This window comes from Rissa tridactyla, chromosome 1, assembly GCF_028500815.1.
Source record: "Rissa tridactyla isolate bRisTri1 chromosome 1, bRisTri1.patW.cur.20221130, whole genome shotgun sequence".
Classification (NCBI taxonomy): Eukaryota; Metazoa; Chordata; class Aves; order Charadriiformes; family Laridae; genus Rissa; species Rissa tridactyla.
In genome coordinates this window covers 8,627,878-8,654,326 of record NC_071466.1, presented here as the reverse complement: position 1 = coordinate 8,654,326, position 26,449 = coordinate 8,627,878, and the positions used below count along the sequence as shown (strand labels likewise).

The 26,449-nt window shown below is 49.0% G+C and overlaps 3 protein-coding genes across 9 annotated transcripts; 1 reads left to right on the top strand and 2 right to left on the bottom strand.

Annotated features, from left to right (window-relative positions):
- Positions 1-10: 10 nt before the first annotated feature.
- PAAF1 (proteasomal ATPase associated factor 1) lies at positions 11-13,402 on the bottom strand. 5 transcript variants are annotated; one of them, XM_054202822.1, is made up of 12 exons: positions 13,299-13,401; positions 13,173-13,213; positions 12,370-12,473; positions 11,880-11,969; positions 7,987-8,085; positions 7,097-7,247; positions 4,719-4,913; positions 4,275-4,366; positions 2,953-3,068; positions 1,823-1,905; positions 1,343-1,425; positions 11-458 (listed from the first exon to the last, which is right to left on the bottom strand). In XM_054202822.1, the coding sequence occupies exons 1-12, from the start codon at positions 13,343-13,345 to the stop codon at positions 381-383; spliced, it is 1,179 nt and encodes a 392-aa protein (XP_054058797.1). In that variant the 5' UTR covers positions 13,346-13,401; the 3' UTR covers positions 11-380. The 5 variants fall into 5 exon arrangements, with proteins under 5 accessions (XP_054058797.1, XP_054059620.1, XP_054060450.1 ...); XM_054203645.1 differs by lacking the exon at positions 11,880-11,969 and having other exon boundaries at positions 13,299-13,402; XM_054204475.1 differs by lacking the exon at positions 12,370-12,473 and having other exon boundaries at positions 13,299-13,364.
- Positions 13,403-13,442: 40 nt separating this feature from the next.
- LOC128913539 (cytochrome c oxidase assembly factor 4 homolog, mitochondrial) lies at positions 13,443-14,790 on the top strand. Of its 2 annotated transcripts, none has more exons than XM_054211743.1 (2): positions 13,443-13,521; positions 14,327-14,790. In XM_054211743.1, the coding sequence occupies exon 2, from the start codon at positions 14,339-14,341 to the stop codon at positions 14,606-14,608; it is 270 nt and encodes an 89-aa protein (XP_054067718.1). In that variant the 5' UTR covers positions 13,443-13,521; positions 14,327-14,338; the 3' UTR covers positions 14,609-14,790. The 2 variants fall into 2 exon arrangements, with proteins under 2 accessions (XP_054067718.1, XP_054068571.1); XM_054212596.1 differs by having other exon boundaries at positions 13,452-13,521; positions 14,279-14,790.
- Positions 14,791-16,331: 1,541 nt separating this feature from the next.
- MRPL48 (mitochondrial ribosomal protein L48) lies at positions 16,332-25,058 on the bottom strand. Of its 2 annotated transcripts, none has more exons than XM_054183084.1 (8): positions 24,830-25,058; positions 23,111-23,163; positions 22,753-22,790; positions 21,692-21,777; positions 20,763-20,935; positions 19,016-19,140; positions 18,133-18,222; positions 16,332-16,585 (listed from the first exon to the last, which is right to left on the bottom strand). In XM_054183084.1, exons 1-7 carry the CDS (start codon positions 24,848-24,850, stop codon positions 18,167-18,169), a joined length of 552 nt encoding a protein of 183 aa, XP_054039059.1. In that variant the 5' UTR covers positions 24,851-25,058; the 3' UTR covers positions 16,332-16,585; positions 18,133-18,166. The 2 variants fall into 2 exon arrangements, with proteins under 2 accessions (XP_054039059.1, XP_054039050.1); XM_054183075.1 differs by having other exon boundaries at positions 19,016-19,118; positions 24,830-25,055.
- Positions 25,059-26,449: the final 1,391 nt, after the last annotated feature.

The following is a 26,449-nucleotide window of genomic DNA, read 5'->3' as shown; positions in this document are numbered from 1 at the left end:
CACACAGGGGTTGTCAAAGCAGTTGCTTTATTTCAGTCCACGCTGCGACACAATCCCCCTTCATCACCCCCCACCCCTAATTTATTTTTATTATTTTTCCCCCCTAGAAACAGCAGTTTTTCTGCAGTGAAAAAAAAAAAAAAAATTGTTGCAACACAAGATCCTCTCCAACTCCTCGGAGTCGCTCTCCAAATTACAAATGATCACAGCTGTGTTGTAGTAAGAAATATTACCTGTCACCAAACACCTCTGTATAGAGCCTGGCCATCACAACAGCCTCAGAAATTCTATATACACATCTCAAACACCCTGTACAGGAAAATAAGCTTGGAAGAGCTATTTTGACACATTTCTCCACTATATTCGGCTGATCCAAACACTTAAAGGTCAGAAAGTTGGTATCTCCTCACTATCCCGTCTCTGCAGCACGTGTAAATTTGCTTCTCCCACGAAGCGACCTGAAAAAGAGGAGGGGGAAAAAATATCAGTATTTAAGCACAGTAACAACCCCAAGTGACAGTTAGAAGTAAAATTCTCAGAGATCAGTTTTCCTTTTGGACTTTCACAGAGGGAAGAGGAGGTGAGCATCCCCTGAAACGGCATTCGCAGGTTTTAAGGGACAATTCAAGGTTTCACCAGGAGCAGGTTAAGGGCTCACATAAGGGTTCTTCTGCCAGATCCGACAGGGAAAATAACTTTCCTCAGAATTTTCTCGTGTTTTGCTCACGCCAATGAGTTGTATGGCTCAAATCTCGGCCTTCATGCAAGGTTGAGTGTTATCTTAGAATGTGTGTGTTGACTAGGAGAGGGGGAACCGGACCGCAGAGCTGGAACGGGTTAAAAACAAGAGGAGATTTCCACCAGCGCTACCAGGTTGGGAACCCAGGGAAGCCAGGGCACTCTCCCTGACCCGTGCAAGCACAGCGGGACATCTGGAAACACAACAGCAAGACCCACTTGCTGGTCTCAAGTCACCAGGGGACAAGAGAAGACAGGCAGCCAGCTGCTGCTTTTACCCTGATGATCTTCCAACACAATTAATTCACACTTTTTTTTTTTTTTTTTTTTTTTTTTTTTTTACAGAAACACAGTTCTGCCAGAGCTACTCCAACAACCGAGCTACTCCGCTGCTTCATTTTTGCTCCTGCACGACAGAGATAACACCAGCCTGTACCACAGAGGATTTGTTTATGCAAAATATTAAGATTATTCAGGTAGGAAAAAAAATAAGCTTAAAAGTCAACTGTGTGAAGGAACCTGTTGTGCAGGCTGACAAATCCCAAGATAAAGGCATCACCTTTCCCTACGCGCTTTATCTGGGGAGATACAACGTATTCCTTACCTTGTACACAGGGTCGCAGTCAGCTTCTGTGAGGTCAAGGACATAATCAAGGTCTTGCTGAACGATAAAGCAGGTTCCATCACCTACATGAGCAGAAGAGATACCAAGTAAGGAAGGAACATCGGCCAGTTAGTGAAATAAGCCATGCTCTTAATTACAAAGAGCTCTAACAGGCCCATCAGAAACACCTGATCGCAGGGTATGGCACACCCAGGAAGAGGGAAAAGTGTGGTGAGGATGTCAGAGAAATGGGAAGAGGCTCTAATCACTGAGAGGCAACTTAGAGGAACACAGGAGGAAAAAAAAATAAAAATCACAAGGCAAAACGCAACCGTATAATACAGCTCCTACTACGCCCGTTTGCCATGGACACTGCCCAGCCAGCCGGTGGTTATATGTAAGAGGGCAATACCCAAAGAGCACAAAACTCCTCGATTCGATTATACAATTTCTACTGGCACAACACAGCACTTGAGTTACCTTGGCTGGCAATAAATCCGTCTCGGTATGGGAGCAGAGAAAGCACTGGTGCTCCTGATCTATGGATGACCTGGATCGGAGAACTAGAAAAAGGAGCAGAAACAAGGGATGAGTATTACAGTCTACAGTGAAGAGCCCATTCCAATGTGCAAATACTGAAAGAAGAATGTGAGATCATGGTTAAAAGACACATGAGGAGAACATACAGGACATGGGGACTTTATCAGTGGTTAGCAAAGAGTGTCTGTCCTCTAGAAGAAGACAGAGCTCAGCACTAGTTTCCCTGCAGATGTTACCAAAGGATGGCAATGGGAGTAGCTAGCAGGTGAACATCAGCACATCTCCATGGATTATACACAGGGATTATCCTTGCCAAGGCACAGACAAAAGCTTGGAGCTCACCCAGCACAAAAGACTCTTCTGACTTTGGTGCCAGCTCCTCCAGCCCCCACCCAAAAGCACCATCTGGATGCTTCCCTGCTCAGAGCTCGCCTTTGACACTAATAAAAAACAACTTAGAGCAGTTCTTGCCCTCAGTGACAGCTCAGTTCCAGTCCTGCGCTGGAATGAGGATAAGGGTGAATGCCAGGATCCTACAAAGACACTTAAGTCTCACCAGGGAAGGAGAGGAAAGGGCTGTGCTTTTGGTGGCAGGAATGTTTTCTGTTAAATCTGTCTACATATATAGGTACACAGACTATACATAATTACACAGATATTCATATATAACATAATATGCACAGTATATGAACATAATTTTTTATATATACACACATAAAAAGCAACAATCTACAAGGTAAGGCTACGCCAAGAGCAGCCCTGGTCACAGATCAAGGCTGAAAAGCTTTTCTGTAACTAAAGAAACTTGCACAGAGCCCATAATCTTTGAGGAGGCACTTGCCAGAGAACATCCCATTAGATCACCAACCTGTGCAAAGTATCCTCCCTCCCCAGGGCTCCCCAAGTGAAAGAGACAGCTGCAAGAGGCTCAGAAGCTCATGATGCCACGGCTTGGGCTGTATCCATCCTTTCGAAGGGGCATTGCCTGCGAGCACCCTCAACCTGGCTCTCTTTCCCAGCCAGAAAATTAGTTGCCGTTCAACTACTTGCAGGCCCAGGCACTCACTCACTTTGTGTTTCTCACATCCAGCTGATATATGTTCCCATCCTGGGTCCCCGCTAGGATATAGGTACTCGAGAGGAATGCGCAGCAGTTGAAGGCATCGGATCCCACAAAAAGGAACACCTGAGAATACAGGAACAAACGCAAGTGTCAGACACTCTCAGATGAGGACACAGGACACCCAGGAGAAGGAAGCAATAACTTATTTCTAAGTCAGTAAATTCTCTTCCAGCAAACCCAGAGCTAGGTTAATAATCCCTCAGCTCTGCTCCTAGACATGCGGGAGAACAGCGCTCCAGGATCAGTCTTGCCAAGTCAGCAGAGACAGTGCAATCAGTGAACGCTCCTGGGTCTTCTTTGGAGAAAGCGTGTGCCACACAGTGCCAGACAAACCAACGCTGAGCTCAGATTAATCTTCAGACACCCACGGAGCAGCGAGACCAGATCTGCATGGCAGGCTGGCACAGGCCACTCCTTCCTCCAAGAGCCACCGTCATTGCTACAGAGGCTGTGAGCTTTTTCCAGGTGAGCCCTTGCCATCTCACTGACCAGCCTTGGTGAGCATTATCTGTTCCACCCAAATTTTACTCGCCACAAACACCACAAGCAGTTCAATCTGCTACGTCATCAGGAGCTCCTGTCCTACAGTCCAGGATGGTCCTGATAAGAACTTCATTACCTGAGATTTACCAACTCTCATCTCCCTTTGCCAAGAGGAGGGAGATGGACAGGCAACCACCTGTGGTTCCCTTCACACATTATGTAAAACACCTGCCAGAACAAACAGTAACTTTCCACCTTGGCTGCATGAGACTGCCTGCAGTTCCTGCATTCACGATGACATCTACTGGCCACCGTTTAAATACTCTTCCCCATACCTGGGTTAAATTAGTGAGCAATTCTTACTCCTCAAACCCCCACATAAAAATCTGGCCAGTAGGAAGGAGAGAAAACATCCCTTTATTGTACTAGGTTTTAGTTTCTCCGCCATGGAATACGTAGCGGGGAGAACACCGCAGTGTAGAACCTCAGCCAAAGGCCAGACAGATCAGCCCTCCCCTGCCGCCAGCCTGGCTGTCCCTTTCTGCGCCACATGATGAACCTTATCAGGGGAATGGAACGGGATTGACACTAACCAGTTCACCCATCTAGGTTAGTTTTAACCTGGCTCAATTCCTCAGCCCGGTACTCTGCACAGCCATGTGAATGGCAGCTTACAAACTGAGGAGCTGCTGCAGCAGAAGGGACTGATGCCTCGGAACCAATTTTATATCAGCATCTCAGAGCGCTCTCCCAGGCAAGTACTTCTGATAGCCCCAGCCTCCTTACCGGCTGCCTGCTCTGCAGTCCCACTCCTTGAAGCTTCTTGTCTTCTCGAGCCAGCAGCAGGATTTTCCCTTCTGTCCCAACTTCACGTTCACCTGACAAAAGGACAACAGTTAATTCCAGCAGCAGATACGCAACGAGTCTTGATGGTACCAAAACGTGACAGTTTGGATCACCCCTGCTGAACCTGTAACAGCATTCCTCCATACGCTAAGAGACCAGATGCAGCAAGGCAGGCCAGTAACCAAAGAGATCCCAGTTTTAAACTGCTGGGTAAGGCTCAGTTCTTCTGCAGGACTGGAGTGGTCTCTTCTGGTGACCCTAGTTCCCTTCCCTAGGTGGTATAAGGGCACACAGCAGCATGCCATGCACTCAGGATTATTTGTGACAGACCTAAGTACTTTAGGACAGGGGAATGAAGATGAATTTTAAGGGAAAGATCCTTACTAGGAGCTTTTTCAGGCGTGCCCAGGTTCAGTGAGTTGTCAGCAGCGCCCACAGCGATGCCGTTGACCGGAGAGCCGCAGTCAGCGATGACACCCAGACAGGCGGATTTTCCACAGTCCCAGAGGCGGGCAGTGCCGTCTCTAGAGCAGGAAAGGACATTTCTTCCACGATCCACAATGGCAGTGTCCAAAATACCTACATCAAGGCAAAGGCTGTGTTCAAACAGACGGCACAGAAGGCAGGTAGACAAAGCACCTCATTTCCCAAGGCAAACCCAACTACAAGCCCCAAGCCACTGTCCCCAGACTGCCACCAGTCACACGGTCAAACTGTGTGGGGTGCAACGTGGGGCAGCATCTAGAAAGGGGTGTATGAGGAAGGCAGCAGCTCCCAGCAAACCCTACAGAGCAGGAGCCACCACCTGGCACAAAGGTAAGATATTACCAATAAAATGACCAGCAACGCCTCAGACTGAACTGATACCGCAGCTGCTGCCAAGTTTCCACCTCCAAAATTAACCTCTAACTTGGGCAGAAAACAGTCTGGCCCAGCACTCATAGAACTTTGACAAGTCCAGCTCTGGATAATCCCCAAAGCTGTGTGGGGCAAGCAGCATCCACGTTATCCAGCTACAGCAACATCAAAAGAGCAGTCTTTGCAGGTGCTAACGTCCCCTAAATACTTCATTTCACTGTGATGTTGAGTCTAGACCTGAAAAAATGATGCAGTGGGGTTTTTTTTTGGAAGGGAACAGCCAGACGGTTAGAAGATTTAATTGATGCTTTCCCTACAGAAGCAGTCATTAAAAAATAACAAGCTCAAATGACAGGGGCAAGCCAAGCAAACTGACGGCAGCAGTTTGGGCTGGAGTTATAAGCAGTGAATAAAGTCAGCTTCAGAGCCTTTAGGAGCCAGCCAGCATCGTTCTGACCAAAGCTCTGTTACACCGCCTGCCACGTTTTGTTTACGGGACATTTGCGGCAAAGTACTTTGAGTCCACACAAACACATCACGTGATAACAACGGCAGGTTCAGTGCCAGACAAATTTTAAGTTAATCAAGTTTCGGGCAGCCAGCCACAGGGCTTATTAACCTTTTCAATAAAGCCTTGCACCTTGTGAGACAGGGAAAAACAGGAGCCTGTACAGAGCAGTTAGTTGCTCAAAGAGGAGAAAATTTGGAGGAGGGTTTTGGGCATCTGATCTCCACACAAATGCAAAACTCACTTGGACTTGCTCACGATCACCCAAGCATTCAAGTTGGCATCCCTTAGGAAGCAACCGCCTGCCATGACAAGACAGCACTACCGGCCACTGTGCTCTGGGGAGGGTGTAAACAGGAGTAAAATGGCAGCTTGCTTAAGCATTACGTATAAATCCACACTGCTTCCAAACAAGGGGTTCTGGCAACGAAATCTTCTTTCCAGAGATTAACAGAGGCTCTGTCCAGAAATTGCTTCGATCACAGCTCTCAGGAACCTTTCCGAGCAGCTCATTTTCCATCCCTTGTAGTTCTTCTCTGGGACTAACTGTCAATTGGAGGAGTTTGTAGTGTGGACCCTGACGACAAGGAACAGCATTCAGCTCACCACATAAGGTGGCCAGTGCATCCTCTATGTTGAGGACACACTGAGGGTGAAGAATTTACTCTCATTTTCAGCAGCAAGACAATCAGCAGGGGCAGAGGGGAACATCTGGCCTCAGTATAAGGGTGAACAAGCTTATTATAGAATCAGAATGGTTCGGGTTAGGAGGGACCTTAAATTATTGCAACCCTTCTTAAGAAATAATCACTTAAGTATCCTTGCAGCTGCTCTTGCTGTGCCTTACTTTCAACAGCATGTGTCCTCGAGGCAGGTAACTGCCTGCCCGAGTTCTGCAAGTCCATAATAAACTGCTATATGCTTTACTGGTCAAGGAAAGAAGGGAAAAAAAAAAAAAAAAAAAAAGGAAGAGGCTGTGGAGCAACTGAAGGTGAGCAGGATAATCTGGGTGCGAGCAGGCTGCATTCCCAGTGCAGGCAGCAAACCTACTGAATGCAAGTCAGAGCTCTGGAGAGCTAAGACTGCCTTGGAGGAGCAGAATGTCCTCTGCCTCCACCTCTGGCACTCACAACAGGCTAACGGACTGCATCCTCCCTCTTTTAACCTTAATTAATGAAGAAAACACAGGTCAGTGAGAGAAATAATTTCATCTGCCTAATACAACTACGACCTATCTTTTTATTCAAGTTCTGGGAGCTTGGAAAAGATACTCCAGACATCTAATACAAATGCACAGCACAAAGTGCAGCAGGCTGATGACTGAACATTAGCCCTCAGACGCAAGGCAATTATACACATGGCCGATCAAGCATTTTAAAGGCTAAGTACTCTGTACCTCCTTTGTGACCTTTAAATGTTACTACGCAGCTGGCATCTTCTGCTGACCAGATCTTTAGCTGGGCATCCATTCCCCCACTCAGAACCACGAGGCCCGATGGGAAAAACCTGCAACAATTCACATCATACACATGGCCTTCCAATTGTCTCTGGAAAAACAAAGAACTACGTGCTAGTTCCATTGTTAGAACCCTTACGCCGAGCAATTTTTGAGCTATGACGCTGGAAAACTTGGGGTGACGCTGGAAAACTTCCCATGCAGGCAGAGGATTAAGCTCAAATCCTCTGAATTCGCATTCCTGCAATGGATTTCTCTGAGTTTGAGAGCTAGCAGGTACAATTTGTGCCTCCTTCTGCCATTTGAATAGCTAATTACATAGCAAAGAATACCACATTTGTTTTTAATAGCAGGTTAAATGTCTTTATCCTCTGCCAAACAAGCAGCTGACAGGTCAAGCTCCCCAAGAAACACCTTAACTGGGAAGGCAGCTAGACATACTGTGGTTAATACATCACAGGCAAGAGTCCTTTTCCTCATCTCTTCCCTACTGCAGAAGAAATTCAGTGCTTGTACCACACAGATTAGGAGCTGTCAGTTACCTTCTGCGTTCTAGCTGCCATCCCTGCTGTCATTCCTAAGTACCCACTCTCATTTTCACCCTGGGACTCCTCTCCGGATTGCTGAGCATCATTTCCCTTGGGAAAAGTCATGCTTTCCAACAGATTTGACTTAAAACCTCCAGGATGTCAAATTTCAATTAGGTTTTCAATCAAAATCCAGATTCTTGCCTGCCCTAGACCACAGAGTGTGGATAGCCTAACCACAGTCACGGCCGAGTGACTTCAGTAATGTCACAGACAACACACAACAAAGCCAGACGCTCTTACTCTTATTTCTCCGTTCGCAGCCTGCCAGATTTTCATGGTCCCATCTGTGCTGGTAGATATGCCAAGCCCTCCACCACTGGAAATATCAAGACAGGTAATCTGCAGAAGCATAAAGAACACCAAACATGAGCTTTGTATGACCCTGTATATAAGTATTTCTGCTCAAGAGACTAACTCTGTACTAGGGGAGACGGGCTAAGTACATCACTCAGCGCTATTGTCTCCCCAAGGCATACTGCTGGACTAATTTAAAACACCCAAAAGAGCTTCCATACTCCTAGCTAAACAGTTTTAGCCTGATAATATCCTAACATTTAAGCAAGGGCTTCACAGGCTTTCTCACCTCACTCTCTCTATATGTTTTATGAGATATTAATTAAGCCCTTAAGAAATCAAAAAACAAGTGGATCCCAAAGAGCAGGCTTTTTCTAGAGGACAAGGGCAGCAGAGAAAGTAATTCTCCTCAATTTATCTGTTTACACAGACTGCTGCATTCCTCCTTCAAGAGCAAGCTGATGTGGGCTGACCCGCAGCCACAGCTCAGATGAATGACTGGAACCTGGCACGAAGCACCCCAGTCTTCTTATTATAACTGCCACCAAATTTGACCAAGAAATTGTTATTCTCTGCCTGTGACTCTGCAGAGATCTGCAAAGCAGGGAGAAAAAGAAACGCTGAGTCAGAAGCCTGCACAGACAGCGGCTGTATTTCAGGCTTACCCCAGGTGAAGCAGAAATCCGGATTTTTCTGGCAACTCCAATACACAGATAAGAAATTGAGCTAACTGGCCAGCTTGAGAGCGCTCACAAGCCCACAAGACGTTGAGATATTTAGGAAGCCAACAGTACAGCCTAAATTTTCCTGAAACTCTGACTCAAGACTAGCTCCTTATGCAGGCAGGCTAACTCCTCACACGGCCTGTCACGCTAAGGTATTAACAACTGCTGGCTTCGCAGAAACACGGGGAGAGCCGAATACTTTTGAAAAAGAGCAGCTGTTGAGCTTGTATTCTTGTAAAAGGGCAGCTTTTCCCATGGTGCCAGACATTATTGCTGCCATTCGGGAAAGGCAGATGCATTTTAGTTGTGCATGGAATAAGATAACACGTATTCTAGCCTTGAAAGAAACGACTACATCTTCCAAGTGACAGAGGTATTTCCAATACGGATTGCAGCAACACTATACAGGCTGAAAAAACAATTATATAGATTTTGTTAGAGCAAAGGTTAACATCAGTGTTGTATCCTGCAAAAAAACCCCAAAACTATCACAACTACATAGTGGAATAGCTGTCTCGTCTTGCAAGATTTGAATACTGGAGTCATACTGTATCACCTCCAAAAGCTTCCTAATAATTGCTTTTGCACTCCATGAATTAGAAGAAAATACTACAGTGGTAAAATCCACTGACAGAAATGACAAATGCAGATCCACGATGAGAACTGCAGATCACACTTCCGTCGCCATTCCAATCCCACCACGACGAAGCACAGGTTTCTGGTCTTAACCTGCACAGTCTTTCGGTGCGCTTGCAGGTCCCAACCACCTGGTCAGGTATGTAAGGGATGAGGCTGCTCACCTTCATCCCAGCCTTCAGATTAGCTGCTTTTCTGACCAATTAACTATTCTCAAACAGGACTGGGCTTTGTCCATCCTCTCACAGGCGCTCAGCTTTAACTAGCGGCCAGCCTGAAGAGACAGTTGGATTTACTACCATTTCCGCAGGGAAATGCAAAGATACAAGTAGACTTTGCCAAGAAAGACGACAGCCTGAGATTTAAGGATGATGCCCTCAGGCAGGCCAAGTACATAACAGAACTGCATCAATCTCCAGCTGTTTCCAGATGTTAAGGAGGACATCCTATGGCATCCTATTGCTGCACATGCATCAGCCAGGGCTTGTGGGGACATGATATGCCTAACTTCAGTCGTAAGTTCTCCTATCCAAGCAAGACTCGGACTAAACCGCCCTCCTGAAAAGCTCTGACAGCTCAAGTCACAGCTAATTTTAACACGGTGCAGTATCAACACTCAACCTCCACTTGAAAAAAAATTGGGAATTAAAACAGGATTTCATAAAATTGCCTAGCTGGAAAGGACTTCTCAGATCATCTAGCCTAACCATCAACCCAACACTGACAAAACCCACCACTAAACCATATCTCTAAGCACTATGTCTGCCCATCTTTTAAATACCTCCAGGGATGGTGGCTCAACCACCTGCCTGGGTGGTCTGTTCCAATGCTTGATAACCCTTTCAGTGTAAAAATTTTTGCTAATATCCAGGAAGACAGAAGATCTAAATAAGAATATTTAAATAAGAGCACAAGGTAATGGTTTAGTCGTTACAACAGTTATTAACTGCATTTACTTCCATATTGGTAATGTGAGAAATACATTGGTAACATGAGGGGCATTTTATACAACAAACCAATCTGTGGAAATTTGCTCTCTATTTTAAAAATAAAAGCCTGTGAAGGTCATTCAAGCAGGAATGAAAAGCCTCACTGACATTTGACATATCTTCAAACTTTCAGCAGGGATATGTAAACAGGCAAGGCCAAGCATGAGTGCTCAGAAGAAGAAGAGGCAGCAGGTAAAAAGGATAACTGGAGCTTGGTCCACACCGGCTTTAAACTCATCTACATACTAATAGATATTGCTTCAGCTGCTTTCCAGAGGAGAGATCTGCAGTGCAGCTGTAACCCATCACACCCATTTGACAGCAGACTAAACACTTACGCCTGCATTTCCATTTTGCTGTGCTTTGAATGTTGATTCCATTTATCACACAAAAAGGCAGCTGCGGACTCTTAAGCAGCACAAAGCTCAGAGAAGTGATTCACCTCTGTCTCCGGAGCTGCCTTACTGCCAAGCTCCTCTTAAAACAGCTGTAGAGATGCGGAACTGCCTTTATGTCAAAACGCACCTTGATTTATACCGCTTTTGAGCTTCGTTAATAGGGACTGGCTTTTCAACTTTTCAGCGTTTTCAGCTGGGTTTATCACAACAATTTATGCAATAAATCATGAGACAAGGGTTCTAAAACATTTCTAGGAGCGTTCAGGGGACTCCCTTTAGGGCAGCCGGTTGTACCTGCAGGCTACACACTCCCTTGTCTCTGGGATCGTTTCTCCGTAGGGTTAAGTGTTCAGCCAAAGCTCAGACTACTTTCCAGTAGAGCCAAGTTCTTTTCACCGAAGAAATGAAATTTCAGGTCAGAGTCAGCCTTTCTGTATCACTGTTCAGTGAGGAGCCGTACTTCTTGCACCCCCAGATTGATGGGATGCAATAAGAAAGAATATTATTCAGACAAATGAGCAGGACTGCTTTTAAATAAGTGAGAAGTTAATGCAATTTATTTATTTTTTTAAAGACAAGCTGGGCCTTGTTGGTCTCTGAAATCCCACCAGGTCAAGATGAGTTTATGCAACGTTCAATTCCCAGCCCCGGAAACAGAAACTCATATGGCAAATATCAAAAACAGACAACTTCATTACATGGCAGCAAACAGACACTATAAACCAGGGATAGATTTGAACCGGTCAGAGACGAAGAGCTCAGTGCCTGGAACCTCTTATTTTTATCTTGGTTTTTCATACACTACTTCACACATCTTATTCTTTTACAGGAGGATCTGTCATGGCCTGAAGTGAGCAGAAATTAGATCACTTGCAAGAAAACAGTCTACAGAATTTTAGATTCTGGGGGGTAAACTTAACCATAACCAAGTTTCCTGGGTTTCTACAATCTGGTATGTTTTATTATCTAGTTCACACACAAAGTCATGCTGCAGGCCACCCCTCAGAACAGGCACGCAACAGTCAGAAACAAGTTGTGAAAGTTCATGGTCACTTTCAGTAATTTTCCACTCACTTCACAAGGTTACTTACACTTTTCTGATGAATTCTACAAAAAGTGGTGTACGGGGCCAGGAACTTTGTGGACACATTTTCGTGAGGACAAGAAATGAGAATGCTTTTCTAGGGGAGGAAAGAGAGGGGAAAAAGAATTAGAAGTGCTGAAACACAGAGGCTGCCAAAGCAGAGCTATGATCTTGACCTTGCTGTGATCTCCCACAGCCTAAAGACTGATGGAGGGTGCAGCCTTGGGCTCGTCTCCATATGCTTCCTCAAGATGCAGGCCCCAGGTGGCGATGGTTGCTATGGCCGGGCCAGCCATGACACACAACCCCAGTTTGACTACGGGATGCTAGGGACCAGCTCCAGGGCGCTGCACAGGTGGAAAGCCAAGGACAGATGGATAGAACCACGCAGGGGACTGGGCGACAGCTTTAGGCTGCTATCTTGACTGGCATAAGAGTATCATCCCTTCGTGTGTGGAAAGTAGTTACCGACCCCCGCTCCCCCTGAGCCCTGGCACCTTGGTGACTTCCCCAACCACGAAGCCCTCGGAGGCAGCGATGTCAGGGACGCCCTCGGTGCTGAGCCCACGGCGGGTCAGGCTGCCGTAGAGCGTCGGCTTCCCTGCAGGGAGAGCAGCCATCAGCTCAGCCACCCCTCAGACCCCCCTGGAAATCACTTTCTCGTCACTCTCCCCTAAACCACAGGGCCCCCAGCCTCCCTCACCCCCTCCTAACCCACAGGGAATCCCCCGCAACCACCCTCACCCCCTCTTAACCCACAGAGCATTCCCTCAACCACTCTCGGGTTGTTCTAAACCACAAGGCACTCCCCAACCACCCTCAGCCCCTCCTAAACCACGTGCCCCCCTGCAAGTACCCTCACCCCTTCCTAAACCACAGGCCACCCAAAAAACCTTCCTCACCTCCTCCTAACCCACAGGAGACCCCTCCAGCCTCCCTCACTCCCTCCTAACCACATGCTGCCCCCATCAACTGCCCTCACCCCCTCATAAACCACTGCCTCCCCAAAACCTCCCTCACCTTCTCCTAACCCACAGGGTCCCCCCCAAAACCTCCCTCATTTCTCCTGACCCACAGGGCCCCCTCCAACATCCCTCACTTCCTCCTCAACCAGAGAGCTCCCCTATCCACCCTCACCCCATCCTAACCCATGGGATCCCCCCAACCTCCCTCACACCCTCCTAAACAAACCACAGCCAACCGCCCTCACCCCCTCCTAACCCTCAGGGTCCCCTAAGACCCCCCAGATACCCCTCAGCCCACCTTCCTCCCAGGCCTCCTCAGGCCTCTCAGCACTCACCAGGGCTCCGGCAGCTCAGCCAGGCCTCGCCCTCGTCCCTCCTGCGGAGAGAAAGAGCGGCGGTGAGTGCAAGGCAGGGGAAGGGGAGAGGGGCCAGGGGAAGGGAACCAGGCAGGCCATACCCACCTCAGCGCCTGGCTCCAGTCGCTCTGGATCCTCAGCGTCGCCGCCATCTTGCTGGGACACACGCACCCCCTTCCGCCTCTCTCCTTCCCGTCAGCCCCCGCGGGGAGGAAGCGGAAGCACGTCTTCCAATGAGAGAGCGCTCCCGCCGCCACGCCCCGCGCCCGCCCCGGCAGTGCCTCTTCCGACGCCAGCCTTAAAGGGGCCGCGCTGCGCTGCTGGGCAGGTACGGGGGGGTGGTCGTATGGCATCGGGAGAGCACGAAGGGTGCGAGTACGAATGAGAAGCGTGGGGGAGGCGCTGGGCACCCATGGGAGGAGCATGGAGGGTGCTGGGCAGCCGAGGGGGTGCGTGGGGGCGTGTTGGGCACCCCTGGGTGGAGATAGGGTGCATGGGGGAGGTGCTGGGCACCCATAGGGCTTGGGGGGTGGGCAGGTAGGCATTGGGGAGGGTGGTGGGCACCCATGGTGGGGAGTAAGGTGTGTGGGGAAGGTGTTGAGCACCCGTGGGGGGTGGTGGGTACCCATAGGTGGGGGAAAGGTGCACGGAGGAGGTGCTCTGAGCACCCATGGGGAGTGGGAGGGTGGGCAGGTGCGTGGGGGGGAAGGTGTTGGGCAACCCGGGGGGGGGATAGGGTGCATGGTGGAGGTGCTGGGCACCCATAGGTGGGGGTAAGGTGCATGGGGGAGGTGCTGGACATCCATGGGGGCTACATGGGGGTGGTGGACACCCATGGGTGGGGGTAAGGTGCACGGGGGTTGTGGGCACCCATGGAGGTGTTGGGGCTACATGTGGAGGGGGTGCTGAGCTCCTCCTTGGGGGTGCATGGAGCATATGGGGGTACCCATGGGGGCATGGAGGATGCTGGGCACCCATAGGGGTGTGGGAGGGGGGTGCAGAAGGTGCTGAGCACCCATGGAGGTATGGGGGGGTGCCGGGCACCCTGGGAGGTGCCCCAAAAAAGGGGGCAATGACCCACACAGGGCTCTGGAGGGGAAGGCAGTGCCCTGACGCCTGCTGTCCTGCCCCAGCCTGGCTGGGCGATGGCGAAGCCTGGACACACCTGGAACCGTAGTCGGTCGTTGGAGGAAGATGAGGATGAGGAGGACCCGGTGGACGCCATGATCTCACGGACGGGCTGCATGGCACAGCACCGGGAGCTGCAGGAGTGCATGGCAGCACGGCAGGACTGGCGGCACTGCCAGCCCCAGGTCCGGGCTTTCGGCGAGTGCATGGCCCGGCGGCAGCGTGCCAAGGAACCGCACCGGGCATCCGACTCGCACCAAGCCCACCCCTCGCCCACCGGGGACTGAAATCACCGGGCCTCCCTGCCCCGGCTCCCGGCCAGCCCACCATCGGCACCCCAGGAACGGGGCAGCTGCGGCATTTGGCCCTTTTTTGATGTTATTTTTCATACAAGGGGGCAGATGTGCCAGTAAATCCATGCTACATTGTTGGGAAATGAAATCCGGTGGTGTTTGTTATCCTGGACGAATTGCTTGTCTCCGTCTGCACCATCGTCAATAACTGGGAGCTCAGAGGGGACAGCTGTGGGGTGAGATGGGCATTTCCAGCCCAAAATGTCCCAAACTGGGAGCATTCACAGCGCCCAAGCTGGGTGCGATAGCCCTACTGTGGATTTCCACTCCGTGTCCTTCCCTGTGCCATCCCAAAGCTTTTCCCAGCAGCCATAACCTTGTGTCCCACCAGGCAGGATTTGGGGGGCGGGATTTATCTCCTGGGAACTCCCAAGGGGATTAGGGATGGGAAGAAAAAAAGGCTCTGAACACCACTTCCTAGCAAATAAGCTACGAAAGGGTTGGAAAGGGAGGGGCCCCATGGCTTTTGGCAGGGGGGGCAGAACTTTCCAGGCTGTTTCCAAGGAAGGTGGGTGCTTGGGGTGCCGAGTGGCTGAGTTTGGGTGCTGTCAGCCAAAAATCACAACTGGCACAAGACCCGAGTGAATATCCAGCAACCCCTGAGCAGACCCAGTTTGGGGGAAGAGTGCTTATGTGTTATTTTCCCTCTTTTTAAGGGCTGGTGCTTAGGAAAAGGGGAAAAAATCCCAAACAAACCAGGTTTTGGGCAGGAACAGCAAAGAAGCATCCATCAAACCAGGGCTTAAGTTTGGTTCTAAGGCACCTCCTTAAAGGATGGTGCGATCAGTACTGTGTCAGCTCCAGCCTAAATAAAAACAGCCGTGTGCGATCTCAAAATTTGAAATAGGAAGGATGGGAGCAAAAACCCAGGTGCTGTGACCCGTTTGACCCCTACGTGCACCTAAAATCCACAGCTCCCATGGGCTCTGGGTTTTGCAGGATGGCGATAAGAAGCTGAGCAGCTCGGCCAAATTTGGGACATCCTCGGTCCCACATCCCTCGAGAAAAGCACCAGTTCTGGGAAAAGCATCTGGTGCTGTCCTGGGAAATCCCCCAAACCGCTTCGTGCTTCAGGCATGTGTCCTTGCAAGGCACAAGTAATTTCTCCCTTTCCAAAAGGGTAAAAAGTAGATTGACTTTGGGGAGTCAAAAAGTAGATTGACTTTGGGGAGTCAAAAAGTAGATTGACTTTGGGGAGTCAGAAGTTTACCCTTTCTGGCTTGAAAGGCAAATCAGAAATTAAGGAGAAATTTTGCATACTCTGCCTGACAGCCCCAACCTTCCTGCCTCTGCCCTCTGAGGCTTTTTTCTGTCAAGCAGCGGTTGTTCAGCTGCTCGGGGATGATCATCCCCAACCCTCCCAGGGCTCTGCGGCTCCATTCGTGTTGGCAAAGCTCCGATTTAGGGAGCTCTACGAGAATAATGCGTTTCTCCAGCTGAAGAAAGGAGCAGGGTGGTCACTTCCACATCAGTAACATCTGGGAGCGTTGCAGTACAGCGTTAGTAACTTGCAGAGATTTCTGCAGACTAAAACTCACAGAAATCCTTGTATACCAAGAGTAAAACATAAAGGAGAAAAAAAAAAGGGGGGGGGGGAAGAACTGAGAAAAGCCTCATTTCATTGTGAAGCCCCTTCACTCAGCGTACAAATCAGATATAAACACACGTATTTGTCTTTATTAAGACAAGCTGCTTGACAACAGTGGAAATTTCTTCCAGTTCCGCAAGTTATCACTACAGTGCTCACGGAGTCACCTTCTGGAGGCTTAAGTAGCCAAGAAGGAGAAGCCTCGCTCTTCCAGAGGCGGCTCTGAAATGGATGGAGCGTTCTTCATCTCAGTTCATCTGCGCTAGAAGCTCTTCAAGTTCCGGTCGAGACTTTAATCGGCTCTTGAAGTCAGCTTCTGTGTGCTGGTGAGGGAAGGGGGAAAAAAAACCCCAAGCAAATCAGAATCGCCTCTTGAGTACTTTTTGAAATCAAGAGAAAGACAAAACTCTCTCCCAAAGAGAATCAATTAAGAGAGGAAAAACAAAAGGCTTAAACATCCACTGAACCCAGGGAGTGGGAAGCCCCAGTCACTGCAGGCTGAGATCTCGCGGGCAGCTCAACCTGGAAGCAGGTGGCAGAGCTTTAAGCCTCCTCTCTTACATTCAGCCTGCAAGAGGAGCAGCTGCCGGGGGTAAAGCACAGAGGGCAGAAAAGACTGATCTTAAAGGTCCCTTCCAACTTAGATGATTCTATGATTCTGGCAGCAAGTGAGCGTGGCAGCCATGGACACGCTTGGTCACCCCACGGGCTCTAAAATTCAGCCTTGTAGGCTCCTCCGCTGCTTTTGGAAGAGTGAGCACAACTGCATTGTGCTCAAGAAGTCAACCGGACGCCTCAAATTCTGCCACTGCCTATCACTGAAGCATCTCTTTTCTCGAGGAGACATGCCACTTTCTGCAGAACTTTGAAAGAGCATCCCAAAGCTTTAATCTCTCTTCTGCACTGCCAGTCTTGTGAAGCCAGCTTGGGTCTCTCCCCTGGGCTTCCTGCATCAGACTGCAATGACTTTGCAAATGGCACAATGTCACAGTTCTCCCTCCGGAGACAAAGACATCAGCCAAAATTTAAAAATAAATAAATAAATAAATGGCAGCCCTAAGGCAGAGACGGGACTGTGACCAAAAGCAGAGGAGATTACTAGACTCGAGAGACCACCTCCTGTATTCCTTCTGGTTTTGCAGAGCTGGAGATAACTAAACATTCTTCAAAGGCCACTTAAGAAGCCAACTGTGTTTTCACATTTGAGTTTACTGTATTGCCTTCCCTTTCAAGGCACAAAAATCTTTTGTCCCTGAACAAATAGGGCTTCCTGGGACTGTTCTGTCTGAATGTAAAATGACAGAAGTTTAAATATCTCCTTATGCCTGGTCCACCAGCGAGTGGGGTTCTGTCCTGAAGTCCTCAGTGCTGAGAAAACTATCGGGCTTTTCTGCCGAAAACAAGCTGAACCTTTCCCAGAACAAATTCCGTCAAAACAGGGCACAGCATTTGGATTTCCAGTCCCAGTTTTGCTACCGACTGCTCCATGAAGTTCCTGGCGATTCCTAGGTAAGAGGCAGTGAAGCACTGCTGAAGGAAAGCTTTCCCTTCTGAGTCGCAGGCAACCTGCGGCAGCAAAGGAAAGCAACTTGCAACCTGCCCTCTCCTACAGATCTATGGGATTGGCTAGGAAAGTACCTTCTGTGGTACTAATTACAGGAGGCTAAATGGAAAATTAAACATTCATCAAGAATTAAGAGATAATGGATTTCCATAGACCAAGTGAGGGCTTAGTTCTGGCAGATCCTAGGTATCCGCAAGTCTAGAGTAGACAGTAGTCTCAGGACCGGGTCTGTATTTTCAAAGCAAATTCAAGTCACACAGCACATCTGCTTCCTAAACGCAAAGGTACTGGTAAAATTAAACATACCTCTTTCACTAACAGATGGACCCCTTCAGGCTGATTACTCTGAATAATTTCCAAGAGTATCGGAGCAAACGTTGAACTCAAACCGCTGATCTGAAAGAAGAAATAGAAGCACTGGAGGAGCAGGACACCCCATACAAAATGGCCTCTTTATACTAATGGCACAGAAAGAGTCCATTTCAGTATGAGCCTGTGGCAGTCAACCACTTCATTAGAGAAGAGCGGCCCAAAGCTCTCGTTTTGGCTCTTCTCTACAGCTTCCCATCCCTGCCTGCATGGTCTCCTGCATGTAGGGAGACTTAGCCACGCGTGAAGATCTTAATTTAGGTGAGACTCTAATACAAAGGCTGCCACGGCAAACCTGCAAGCCCCAGCGTTAACCACACATCAGCTCTCTCCAGAGGAAAAAGTCTACTTCTGGGTCTAAAATGTAATGCAGCAGAGACTGCGCATATAGCAAGGGAACACGCTATAAACTAGGAAAAAAAAAAAAAATCACTTAGGAGAAGCACCTATTTACCTCGATCAGTTGTACGCTTTTGAAGCTGACCCTGATACTAATGGTATTTTTAAATTTCATCAGGTTTGTCCAAGCATTCATCCTTGAACATGATTTTTCTACCCCTTCCATCAAATATTCTGCATAAAATAGATAGTAAACCTTCTGGCCGAAATACAGAATCCAGGAACCCCTCCTCTGCTTCTACTTTATGAGTAACCTTTAGCAAGAAACCTCATTAGACTTCTTCGTGCTTCAATTTACGCCCAAAATTACACCTTTCATTTGTTCAAGGCACTTAACTCCACTTGTTAAGGGGTTTTGAGAGCCTGAGATAGGACGTGCTGCACAAGAGCCGCAGTGCTGTCAGCAAACGCCAGCTCATACCTGGACAACCCTCTGATGGGTAGTAAGGACCGCATCCAGCTGCATTTTGGAACCTCGCTCTTCCAGGAACAGCACTTCGTTGGTTTTGGTGGGCATCGCGTAGCTGTAGGAACCACAGGTCAGTGCTTAAGACAGGGAGGATAGATTTGCACTACTTTACAGGAATGAATCAACCTCCAGCAGCAGAGAATGTGGAAATAGATTAACTTTTCATGAGAAATTAATTATGCAAACAACGTATCTTGCAAATCAAGCACTGGCAGAAGCCAAGTGTTTTACTGGAAAGAGATAAGGGAGAAGCTTGCAGCACTACTGCCAGCAAAAACCTGTTTCAGCTACAAACACCAGCCTGAGAAGAGAACTTTTAACTTCTTTATGGTTGTTAAAGCAACAGTTCTGACTTATTTTGCAATCTGTTCATCGGGAACAAAGCTAAAGCCACTGCTGCAACACACCACTCAAAAGACATTATTTTCACCTCTGAATTTAACAACAGCACCATCAAGCACTGATCAGATTCTGCTCTCTGGTAAGTGTGACTCCAGAGACCTCGGCCTCCCCATCTCCATTTGTACAGCATCAATAACTACAGGTTACATCCTCCTGCCCACGTTTTACCCTGCAAATTTTGCTCTTAAAGGGCAAATAATTTATTTCTGTACATATCGAACTCTGCACACCAAGTCCAACCTCAGAGGGCACAAGTATGATACAAGGTACTAACGCTTTACACTGAAAGTGCTATCAGTAGTCTCAGGCTGCGGGATTTTTCTGTGAATTCTTTCATTGCTGCTGACAGAATTGTAATTTCTTAGTGTCGCTGGGTATCCTGCTCAAAACAAACACCTGTCAGTCACCGCTGTGTCACCATTTTTAGTGCTGTTTAGTGCAAAAGACATCACAGAGGCTACAAGCGGCTGATCTGTGGGCACAGGATTTCAGATCCACAGCTGACAGTTCAGCAAAGTGGACGAACATAAAGCAAATGATTGTTGATAGGTTTAATCGGCATAAGCAGGAACCCATGTTCATACTCAGAGGTAAAGATAGACATTTCAGATAATCGCCATCAAGTGTGTTTACTTCCTTACAGCAACACAGTGCTTCTCCCAGTGACTACAGCTCCTTGGGTGCACTGCAGGCACCAAGGAGCTGTATTATGTTCCTCAGACTCATTAAAGTGAGCAAAGCTGCTGTCAGGGGTCCACCTGCTTCAAAAATCTCGTGTGCAACTGAAGCATCCTCTATTACTAAACTAAAGTGGAGGGCAGCTCTCCCACAAGCTTCAGGGGTTTCCCAAGCCCATTCTAGTTTGTATAATCAGTATAACTTGCTTATTGCACAATATATGCGCAGAGCCTGGATGAAACACCGTAAAGAAAAAACAGCAGCAAAAGTCAGCAATACTTAAGCTTACATTCCCGGGCTCAGCACCCACAGGCTTAAGCCGCCTTCTCAAAGGAACAAAAAGTAACAGCTATTTTTTTTTTTCCCCTGAGATCTGTTCAGTCAGTGCCTCAACAACTCCATTTCAGCCTTCCTTATACGAATAGAGCATCCAAAACAGTACAGACACACAAAAAGAGAACACCAGGCAGATGACAGAAGATTTGGATTTACATGCGAGAATCTATCAGTGAGATTAGATTGCACCCTTGTCTGCAAAGTATCATCATCTATGAGCCTCATGCGGCCTAATGCAATGTGATTACGAGGGATGACAAACAAGGAGCCGTGTTCCTCATACCTTTCATTCACTTTAATGGAGAGTCGGTTGCAGAGTTTATGCACGTACTGAGCAAAATGCTCCACAAGACACATATCATAGGAAGTCATCTGGATGTTGACATCTCCGTACTCATATTCGGTCCCAGCATTTATCTCTTTCATCTGTACTTTATCCTTCTTCTTCTTTGGACCCTGTATTTTTTTTTTAAAAAAGAAGAAACAGAAAGCATATCTGTTTTGAACAAAGCTGGAAATAAAAAAAAAAAAAAACATTAACCCTTGCCCACACAGGAGACCATGCTAAGGTACTCTCTTCTAAGAAAGGTTTGCTGAACTCTGTCAAACATATCACAGCCCATCTGTGCTCACTTTCCCCGACTACAAAACTGGGATGACATTATCTTAACAGATGTTCTCAAGTTGAGCAGTTCAGTTCTTGGATGGCAGCACCACAGAAGTCACACAGAAAATACGTGCGTATCATGATTAATTTCTTCCAGGAGAAACCAAGGAGTAGAAAACAAACTGCTTTTTATTCCAGTTCCTGCCTTTGAGGCAGCTGTCTTGATGAGTTATTGTTCCCTCCTTCCACAAAAATTGTTGTCTTTCCAAATTTCAGGGAATGTAAAAAGTTTAGACGCAAATAAGACCTGCTTATAATACTCTGCAATAATTTGAAGTTGGGATATTAAATTCAGCATCAGGAAGAGATTACTCATTAACTTGAACAAGAACGTACCGGACAAAAGAAAGTATTTATGCAGCCTTGTGAGTGGGTACTTCACATGATATAACACTCTTTATCAAGAGAAGCAGAAGTAAATAATTACATTATTTCTTTTTAATATGATTCATCAACCACAGAATTAATAATACCAACATTTAAATCAGACTGTGAAAAGATGGGTCAGCTAAAAGCAAGCACAGTAAGGGAGTTCTTATGCCTACCTCCTTTGGGAGCAGGTATTTATACCTCCCAATACCATGCGTAGGACGGGCTTTGTAGTGTCTGTGGCAACTCATGAGCACATCACCTGAAAATCAAAGCAGAGCAAACACATTTCCAGCTGAATGGCAGAAGCCCTTCTTTTAACAAACATATACAGGTGCTTTGAGAGCCCAAAATCCACACCAGGGGCAAGAATTTGTCCTCAGATCTTTGACAGAAGGCAAAGGCAAGCTAAGGCTTCGTCCGATCTCTGCCCCACGCAGGCAGCCTGTGCATCACAGCAAGCCTGTTACAATTCACAGTTGGTTACAGCAAGCAACAAATAAAGGAGGAAGAGATTAAAAGTGACTCATTTCCCAGGTGATTTCTCAGGCAAACAAACAAACAAAAAAAAAAAAAAGACAGACTTGTCAGCACCAGTGGCTGGTGAGGATACTGATGAAATGTTACATCTGTCTCCTCTTATGCGACAGCAGTGATGCTACTATGATGGATCTGAGCCTCACTTAATTTTAAATCCAGCCCTGTTCAAATATTCATGTGCTAGGAAGCCAAATCAAAACGGTATCGGCTTTTATTTATACTTCCTTCTCCAGGGTAAAATGAAACCCTCAATAACCCTCGTTTTAATAAACGAAGCTCAGAACAACAAAAAGAAAGCGAACACCAAGGATCTAAGCCACTCAGTTACACTTTGCCTCCACATCAAAATCAAATTCTATTTTAAATTGTGTCAGCAGACTCCACCAGCTAACTAAACGTTAAAATGGGACCTCACGGGGGTGTAAGTCAGTTCCTGGACATTAATATAGCAAATACATCTGGCTGGTGTCATTCCACAGTGTAACATCATGACTAAGAGCACCTGCTTGGCCAAGAACACAGAAACAAAGGAAACCATTAGGAAAAATATATGGAAGTGGAAGAGCACTTGCTCAGGTTATTTAACGAGCTCAAAATTCACTAAAAAAAATAAAAAAGGAGACAAATGCTGAAATGGGTAAGATTTATTTGGGGTAAATGAAGTTTTGTCTTGCATTGGATTAATAAGAGGCCTTACCCGCAGCACATAGATGGCTTTCTCTGGGTGCAGCTGCTCTGTAGGAAACAAGATAATTGTTAAAAGCTCTGCTTTTACCCACCTGTGGAAACACAACATATCTGGTCAATCTCCTTGAACAAAGGCTCACACCCCACGTCCCTCAGACACAGATAGATCCCATTAGCAAAAAGGCTTTCTCTTCTTCACATCCTACAGCCTTTCAGCTCCCAGACATCAGCTGAAAGTCTTCCCCCCACAATTCAAAGACTTTCCTTGGCAAAAAGTACTTTTTCTGACACTATCAGAAGAAGTGACCGAATGTTTTTAATGCTTTATACTGTGTTTTACTTACTGAGTTTGATTTCAGACAACTCACCTGCTAAGCGCAAACACCTGCGTTAGCAACCATCCCTTCTTCAAGCATAGCACCTGCAATGAGCCACCACAATCAAAATGCAAACAGTATGGCAGACATCAGTGAGTTTTCACCAGCGCTTGCCAGAATACAGCCACCAAAACAACACCTGAGACCTTCTGAATGTACCAATAACCCCTCCAGTCTCTCCACAGCCTCCAGCCACTGTCACTTGCCAGAATACCACCGCAACACAGGGGAAAGGGATGAAGGAGTAGGAAGATGATGATTGCTGTACCCTTTTCTTGCACCCCCTTGCTTTTTTTCAGGATCCTCATTTACAGGTTACCCAGAGAAGTTGTGGATGCCCCATTATTAAAAGTGTTCAAGGCCAGGCTGGATGGGGCTCTGAACAACCTGGTCTAGTGGGAGATGTCCTTGCTCAGGGCAGGAGGGTTAGAACTGGATGAGCTTTAAGGTCCCTTCCAACCCAAACCATTCTACGATTCTATGATTTCCAAAGACACAGCCTTGCTGCTTTCACATGGCCGGTGATTCTCCGATCCCTCACACCATCCCACTGCCTCCAGGTTAAAACAGCCACATAAACAACCCTTGTTCTTGTTCCAGCTCCACGTGGATGGAGGGAAACACAGCTCATACATGGCGAGAGCAGCATCAAGCAAAGAGCTTTGCTGTCACCACAACCCCAGCAGGCAGGAGCTGCATCATGTCAGCTGGGGGGATAATTATCAATGTCCCCAAAGAGTGACCAGAGGAACAGGCAGACCCAGGACAGGACAGGGCCAGGGGCTGTAATTCACCCTGTGTCACTGGGGTGATCCCTGGGTGCCTGAGGAGGGTTGTATGGGGGTTCCCGCCGCAGGTACAGCAGGGGAGGCGACCCAGGGCACTAACTCAGGGCTGCAGAATCATCAAATGGTTTGGGCTGGAAGGGACCTGAAAGATCATCCAGTGCCACCCCCTGCCCTGGGCAGGGACACCTCCCACCAGCCCAGCTTGCTCCAAGCCCCGTCCAACCTGGCCTTGAACCCCTCCAGGGATGGGGCATCTCCCACCTCTCTGGGCAACCTGGGCCAGGGGCTCACCACCCTCACAGACAAGAATTTCTGCCTCAGATCTCAGCTCAATCTCCCCTCTTGCAGTGGAAAACCCTTCCCCCTTGTCCCATGGCTCCCCTCCCTCATCCAGAGTCCCTCCCCAGCTTTCCTGGAGCCACTTGAGGGGCTGGAAGGGGCTCCAAGGTCTCCGCGGAGCCTTCTCTTCTCCAGGCTGAACCCCCCCAACTCTCTCAGCCCGTCCTCCCAGCAGAGGGGCTCCAGCCCTCCCAGCATCTCCGGGGCCTCCTCTGGCCCCGCTCCAACAGCTCCGTGTCTCTCCTGTGCTGAGGCCCCAGAGCTGGAGGCAGCACTGCAGGGGGGTCTCCCCCGAGCGGAGCAGAGGGGCGAAATTCCCCCCCCTCGCCCTGCTGCCCACGCTGCTGGGGATGCAGCCCAGGCTGCGGGGGTGTTTCTGGACTGTCAGTGTACACACACACCCGCACACACACCCCCAATCTAGCCGCCGGATAGGGCCTGTCACCCCCCAGACTCCCCAATACCAGGGCTGGGCCTGTCCCTCCTGTCCCCATTCCCAGGCCTGCCCCTCCCCCGGGGCCGGGCCTGTGTGTGTGTGTCCTCACACCCTGGTACCGGGCCCGGTGTCGCGGCCCGCCGGTACCTTCGGCAGCGCCGCGCTCATCCCGCCGCCTAGGACAGAGCTGCATCCGTCGCTCAAAGCGTCCCTCCCACCCCGCGTTCCGCACACCGGGGGATAACGACGATTTTTGGACAATGCCCCTCAGCTGCTCGTAGAGGCCAGGTCTCCTGAAGGAGGGTCCGGTGAGGGGAGCAGTAATGGCGGACACCCAATGCACGCCAAGCTCTCCGCAGCCCGCCCTCCAGCCCGCTCCTCGCACCCTGATTGGCCTTCCGCCGCGTCCGTCCAGGCGCGGAGCAGCGCGGCGCAGCGGCCATGTTGGGTGTGGCCCGCTTGGAAGCACCGCCTGTACGGCCCCGCCTGCCTCAGCCTGGCGCGGCGGCCATCTTGAGTGTGGCCCGCCCAGCCCCCGCCCTGTGGCGGCCATGTCAGCGCGGTGCCGGAGCGCTGTGAGGGGGGAGGGGGGATGGAGGGCGCCCGGGGCGCGGCAGGGCGGGCGGCGTAGAGCCGAGCAGGTTTCAGGGCGGGGTGATCTGCGTTCGTGAGCCCTCAGACAGCACACATTATCCCCGCTGGCTGTTGGATCGAGGCAGGGACCCAGCGGGGGCTCAGCAGGCCTCTGCTCCGGCCTGGAGACAGGCCCTATGGGGCCTGTGGGATGTGGGGGCACGTAGGCCTGAAGCAGGGCCAGAGGATTTGGTACTAAACCCGTCTGGTTTGGCTCTCCCAGCTGGCACAAGCACTGCAAAGGTTGGGGTTTTTTTTTGCAGTTGCTGAGGCAGGGTTGGACCTTACCCTGTAAGTCAATAGCATATAATGGTCCAGGGTTGGTTGCGTCTGTGCTGGCAGGCCACCACAGGCCTTGAACGTGAAGGCACGAGGTGTTCAGGCCCCAGGGCAGGCACGCTTTCGGCTTGTGGGGGAAGCAAAAACAAACTTCTTTCAGAAGCCGGCTGCTGCCTGTGAGGACAGAGTGAATCCTGCTGTACTGCCAGCGCTTTGATCCCAGCTGCTGTCTGGAGGCACTTCCCTAAAACATTTTAAGTGGGAAGACTACTGTAGGAAGGGTGGACTGACAGGGATGTCCTTGATTTGCAGTGTGTGTTTCCCAGTGGAAGTGGAAGTGGGCAAGGACTTCGCCTGGCAGACCGGGGTAGGAAGAGATGGGCGCTGCATGGCCCTGTGCCCCCCAAACCTGGCAATCTGGCGTCAACTCGGGGAAACCGATCCCTTTGCAAACAGCCCCCGCCTGTCTTTTCCACCTTCCTCTTCTTTACCATGCTATCTCCAACACAAACCTTCATTTCACCTAGACTCTTCCCCACTACCTTCTTTCCTACCTGGCCCCAATTTCCCTCTTTTTGTCTGGCAGACACTACCTGCCTGCTTCCCTGAACCCCCATCTTAAGAGTTCTCCATCCTGGGCAGCAGCTGCCTGGCAGCTTGATTTTGGGTCAAAATTTCCAGCCCTGCTGACTGATGGCTGCTCCGATTGCTTTTGGCTGGAGCTGTCAGGGCTCATGATGGACTTTCTAGTTCATCTGCACTCATTGATGTGGCAAGTCTCCTCCGCTGCAGACCAGGCTCGTGCATTTGATTCCTGCTCCGTGATCTACCCTGCCAGGCCCTGTCCTGCATTTC

Coding starts and splice junctions, on each gene's coding strand:
- PAAF1 (XM_054202822.1), bottom strand. CDS start 13,345: ATGGCGGCGACGCTGAGGATCCAGAGCGACTGGAGCCAGGCGCTGAG. Junction 8,086..11,879: donor GTAGAATTCATCAGAAAAGT/GTAAGTAACCTT, acceptor ATGCTTCTGCAG/ATTACCTGTCTTGATATTTC. Junction 1,906..2,952: donor CTGGATGTGAGAAACACAAA/GTGAGTGAGTGC, acceptor TCCTTTTTCTAG/TTCTCCGATCCAGGTCATCC.
- LOC128913539 (XM_054211743.1), top strand. CDS start 14,339: ATGGCGAAGCCTGGACACACCTGGAACCGTAGTCGGTCGTTGGAGGAA.
- MRPL48 (XM_054183075.1), bottom strand. CDS start 24,850: ATGAGCGCGGCGCTGCCGAAG. Junction 22,791..23,110: donor CAGGTGTTTGCGCTTAGCAG/GTGAGTTGTCTG, acceptor TGTTTCCTACAG/AGCAGCTGCACCCAGAGAAA. Junction 19,119..20,762: donor TCCATTAAAGTGAATGAAAG/GTATGAGGAACA, acceptor TGGTTCCTACAG/CTACGCGATGCCCACCAAAA.